We start from the raw sequence: 5,839 nt of genomic DNA, 5'->3' as shown, positions 1-5,839 counted from the left end.
AAAAAAAAGAAGAGAGAAGATTCAAATAACAAAAATTAGAAATGAAAAAGGCGATATTACAACGGATTCATCTGAAATACAAGGAATCATTCGAGACTCCTATAAACAACTATACGCCAACAAGTTTGAAAATCTAGAGGAAATGGATAAATTTGGGGGCATACAATGCTGAAAGATAAATGCTGGTGTGGTTGCGGAGAAAAAGGAACTCTCTTACATTGTTGGTGGGAATGCATAATGGTGCAACCCCTATGGAAAATGGTTTGGAGGTTCCTCAAACAGTTGCAGATTGATCTACCATATGACCCAGCTATTTCACTGCTGGGAATATATCCAAAGGAATGGAAATCATCAAGTCGAAGGTATACTTGTTTCCCAATGTTCATTGCAGCACTCTTCACAATAGCCAAGAGCTGGAATCAGCCCAAATGTCCATCATCGGATGAGTGGATACGGAAAATGTGGTATATCTACACAATGGAATACTACTCAGCTATAAAAACGAATGAAATACTGCCATTTGCAACAACATGGATGGACCTTGAGAGAATTATATTAAGTGAAACGAGTCAGGCATAGAAAAAGAAATACCACATGTTCTCACTTATTTGTGGGAGCTAAAAATAAATAAAGAAATTCACTCACAAACACACACCAAAAAACCGGGGAGGCGGGGAAGAAGATATAACAACTACAATTTTTTGAAGTTGTTACGACAAGCAAAGGGAAAGGACATTGTTGGGTGGGAGGGAGGAGAGGGTGGAGGGAGGGAGGTTTCGGTAATGGGCCATAATAATCAACCACATTGTATATCGACAAAATAAAAATTTAAAGGAAAAAAAAAAAAGATCTCCATTAAAGGAACTTCTACAAGATATACTTTAGGAAGAAGGACAATGATCATAGAATGATGGTCTGAGATATGAAAGGAATGGTAAGAAAATGAAATAGCAAATATATATACATATATATAAATAAACATCTTTGTAAAATAATCTGGAGGGGGTGACCACATTTAAAGTGTTCTAAGGTCCTTGGATTGCCTGAAGAGAGGGTCTAAGATATTATTAAATCTAAAGCTTTGTTGAATTAAATATGTAAGTTACAGTTTTAATGGTAACACTAAAAGAGAAATTGATCATATAAATTCCAAATGAATGAAAAGAAGTGGAAGAATAAACCCCCCCCCCACACACACACACTAAAAAAAAAATGTAAGGAAGAAGAAAAAAGCACAGAAAAAAATGGACTAATAAAATTCATTCAAACAAGTTCAATTATATGTAAATAATTATAATAAATATAAATGGAATAAACTTGCTAATTTAAGGATATCTTGCCATATTAGATAAAGAGCCAAAATCCAGCTATGTGAAGTTTATAAGAGACACATATAAAATTTAAGGATAGAGAAAGAGAGGTTGGGGAGAGAAAAAGACATATCAGGTAGATACCAATAAAAAGAGAGCTAGGGGGCCGGCCCGGTGGCGCACTGCGCTAGTGCGCCGCTTGGGAAGCGCGGTTGCGCTCCCGCCGAGGGTTCGGATCCCACATACGGACCGGTTCCCGCTCACTGGCTGAGCGAGGCGCGGGGGCAACACCGAGGGTTGCGATCCCGTTGCCGGTCCCGGTCCGGTACGGGGGCGACACTGAGGGTTGCGATTCGTTGCCGGACACAGAAAAAGACAAAAAAAAAAAAAAAAAAAAAAAAAAAAAAAAAAGAGAGCTAGGATAATTACCTTAATATTTGACAAAATAGATTTAAAGACAAAAAAAGCAGTATTGGTGATAAATACATAATGACACTACTTAATGGTAAAGGCTAAATTTATCAGAAGGAAAATATAGCAATTTAAACTTCTATTTTCCTAATTAAATAGCCCCAAAATATAAAAAAAAAATTTCATAGAATTTTGGCATGAAATGGACAAATGAAGAATTATAACTACTCCTAGTTCTCTACTGCAGAAATCATAAATAAAACTATGAGTGAATAAATTCAAAAGATAACATTTGTATCAGCTTGTGGGATGAAAGGTGATTTTTTCTCCATTTTCTAAACTTTCCTGATTGTCGTGATAGTGTTTTTATAATTAACACACTTTTTCCTAAAATTAAGTGTGGAGGTGAAAATTTTAGATAATTGAGGGCTTATGTGGGTTTAGTTAATTATGGTTTTATTATATTTGGGGGGTAATTATAGTCTATAGTTTACCAGGTTGAGTACACTTTAATGATAACTTCTTGTTTGTGTTTTGCTAAAATATCAAGTGATTTCTTCCTCAACTTAAATGGCTCAGGCAATACTTGTCTTATACATTAAAGAATATGGTTTATTCCCCACACTGGCCAGCCGCAAAACAAAACAAACATACGTGTGTGTGTGTGTGTGTGTGTGTGTGTGTGTGTGGTGTACCACAGGTACTATTTTACTAAATAAAAGAATTTTGGAAAGAATGCATAATAATGCACTCCAAATTTAAATGTGCTACTGATTGTTACATGACTGTACATGATTCTGGATATTTGTGTCAACAACAGAACCACAACGTTTCTACACTTCTGCCCAAGCACTGCTACTATTACTCTAGGGATCAGTTACCCTGAAAAAAGTAGAGAAAAATGCCAGTTTTTCTCATATTGATACTCCTTTGGACTTAACTTATATTTTTATTCCTAAAACTCAGCATTCTACTTCTACTTTTTGAAACATTTACTTTAAGCAATATTTAGATGAAATATAAACAATAAGGCAAGACACTAGGAACCTGGCTTTAAAGAAAACAGGCACAGGATTACTTTATCATAGTTCTGAAAACAGAACATACATTGGGGAAAGGACAGTCTCTTCAGTAAATGGTGCTGGGAAAACTAGTTATCTACCTGTAGAAGAATGAAACTAGACCTGTACCTCTTGCCATTTACCAAAATCAACTCAAAATGGATTAAAGACTTAGAATACGTAAAACTATAAAACTCCTAGAAGAAAACATAGCGAAAACACTACAGGATGTAGGACTGGGAAAAGACGTCATGAATAAGAGCTCAAAAGCACAGGCAACAAAAATGACAAATAAACAAATGGGGTTAAACGAAACTAAAAAGCTTCTGCACAGCAAAGGAAACAATCAACAGAGTGGAAAAAAAACCCTACAGAATGGGAGAAAATATTTGCAAACTATACATCCAACAAGGGATTAATATCCGGAATATACAAGAAATTCAAACAATTCACCAGTAAAAAAATCAAATAATCCAATTAAAAAATGGGCAAAGGCGCCAAATAGACATTTTTCAAAGGAAGACATACAAATGGCCAACAGGTACATGAAAAAATGCTCAACATCACTCAGCATCAGGGAAATGAAAACCAGAACCACATCAAGCTATTATCTCACCTCACTTAAACTGGCGATTATCAAAAAGACTGAGAATGACAAATACTGGCCAGGATGCGGAGAAAGGGGAATCTTTTCTACTCTTTTGGTGAGACTGTAAATTACTATAGCCATTACAGAAAACAGTGTGTAAGTTTCTCAAACTACAGGTAGAACTGTCATACAGTCCAGCAATCCCACTACTGGGTGTATACCCAAAGGAACGCAAGTCATCATGTCAGAGGGATCCCTGCACTATCACAGCTCTATTTTCAATAGCCAACATATGGAATCAGATAAGGATAATGTGGTATATATACACAATGGAATACTACTCAGCCATAAAAAGAACGAAATTCTGCCATTTGTGGTAACATGCACGAGCTTGGAGAAAATTATGTTAAGTGAAATGAGCCAGGCACAGAAAGAGAAATACCACATATCCTCACTCATAAGTGGGTGCTAAAAAAACGAAAGAAAGGAAAGGGAAGGAAGGAAGGAAGGAAGGAAAGAAGGAAAGAAAGAAAGAAAAAGAAAGATTACAATAATACGTTGAAGTTTCAAAAGGAGAGGACAGAATTGTGGTTACTAGAGATGGGGGAGAAGAAGAGGGTTTAGTGAGAAATAGGTTAATGGTCACAAAGAATGATCACATTTTGTAATGATGAATTACCAGTTAACCTGATTTGATCATCACATATTGTACACAGTTATTGATATTCAATTTTGTACTCCACAAATATGTATAATCAATTATGTTTCAATAAAAACACTAAAGAGATTAATAAACGAAACTCGATTTCAATATACTTTAAGTTATGATCACTTTATCTCTTCTATCATTACCTTTTATGTTCATTGTTTAAACTTATTGAGTAACATACATACAGTGAAGGGCACAAATCATAAATGGACGGCTTGATGAATTCTCACAAAGTGGGCATATCCGTGTTATCAGCACTCTCATTAACTTTTAAGGTGATACACTTCTAAGACTGAAGGATTAAAAGCATCAACAATCACCACAAAAAGGTGGAGTGGTAAACAAGTAAGTGTAACTAGATCAGGTGGGAGGCACACTTGCAAAAATGAAACAATTTTTGGCTTCCATTTCATACTACATAGGTAGGTAATCTGTGTTTTCAGAACATGAGAAAATACATTGTCCCAATCTGATAGGTCCCTGACTTGGAGGTTCTCCTAATGTATTGTTTATTTCCTGCAGTCGCTAAACTTTCTTTTTTTCCCAAAGGAAACAGCAGAAGAAATATAAAACTTCAGAACCAATGATGTAGACTGTTTAGCAACCTTCCTGTCCCCTACCCCAGAGAGCTACATCTCTATAACGCTCCTACAAGTTGTGACCTCGCACGGTAACTTTAAAGTTGAAAGTCAACTTTTCAACATTTCGGCCCTCTCTTCTTTCCCTTCGTTGGCAGATCGTTTTCGTTAACTTAAAATTGAAGTCGTTGTTATGGGAGGTCCCCCAGAGGTTACTAAAGACAGCACGGTTCACGGGGACTCTACCCACCCTTCACCTTGTAAATACAAGCCTTTCCCAGATCTGAGTTCCAAAATTTTTTTTAGCCTTAGAGACCAGAAATGTTGTTGTGCCCATTTAGTGAATCCTTTCCTAGATTTTTATTCTTTGAATTTTCAGCGATTTCTTCGACTCACCAGTAACTTTTCCAATTTTATTAACAAATAATCAACATAGGCCACTATTGGTTTTGCTCGGAATTTACGAGCAATTTAGCCACACACGCGATTAGCAACATTAAGGGGCTCTTCCTGGCAGAGAATGCACAGAATGCGAGTCCCCTGGTATCCAAATGAGGCGACAATTACAGATGGTCAAAGCTCAGCAACATCCTTGAGAGCAAGGACAGCTGCTGTGATTGCAGGTCGCCGGAGTGCGCCGCTGGGATGCTTTTATGACGGAGGGCAGGAGTGCCGCAGCAAGGAGGGTCCCACTGGGGACGCCTGAGGTGAGCGTGGGCACCCTGCCACCAGCTGCCCCCACCACAAAGAGTGAACGCTCCGTATCCCGTCACCAGGGCAACTCTGCAATCCGACACCGAGTTTCAAGATTCCACATCCCGACCAACGGGCGCAGAAGAGAAGCGCATCACGGCCCAGCCGCGAGGACTCCGTGGCTTCACCGCTGTCCCTAGGGTGCCTAGTGCGACGCAGGAGACGCCCTCTCCTCGGGCCGGCCTGACGCTCCGCCACCCCCGACGCCCGGCGGCTGCGCCCAGCCGCGCCTCCCGCACGTGGCGGCCGTGATTGTCCCGGAGCGGTATCCCTCCGCGCCCCCGCCTCTGTCCCCCCGCCCTGCCGAGACCCTCCGTGTCGGCGCCGCGGAAGGATCGCACGCACGCGCGCGCGCGCGCACGTCCCGCCGCGGCCGCGGAGAACCGAGGTCGCCGCGGTGAGGAGCCGCCGCCGGCACCACCGCAACG

General features: G+C 39.8%; 1 protein-coding gene across 1 annotated transcript in view; it reads left to right on the top strand.

The window, feature by feature from the left end:
- Nucleotides 1-5,311: 5,311 nt before the first annotated feature.
- The window catches only part of LOC103608474 (profilin-2-like), a 5,518-nt gene continuing 4,990 nt past the window's right edge, over nt 5,312-5,839 (top strand). The window contains exon 1 of the mRNA XM_008592907.1: nt 5,312-5,365. Coding sequence (XP_008591129.1) covers nt 5,312-5,365 — 54 coding nt within the window. The remainder of the gene's footprint in view (nt 5,366-5,839) is intronic.

Source organism: Galeopterus variegatus, unplaced genomic scaffold, assembly GCF_000696425.1.
Source record: "Galeopterus variegatus unplaced genomic scaffold, G_variegatus-3.0.2 Scaffold8453, whole genome shotgun sequence".
In the NCBI taxonomy this organism is placed as follows: Eukaryota; Metazoa; Chordata; class Mammalia; order Dermoptera; family Cynocephalidae; genus Galeopterus; species Galeopterus variegatus.
This window is presented reverse-complemented; position numbering and strand designations above follow the sequence as displayed.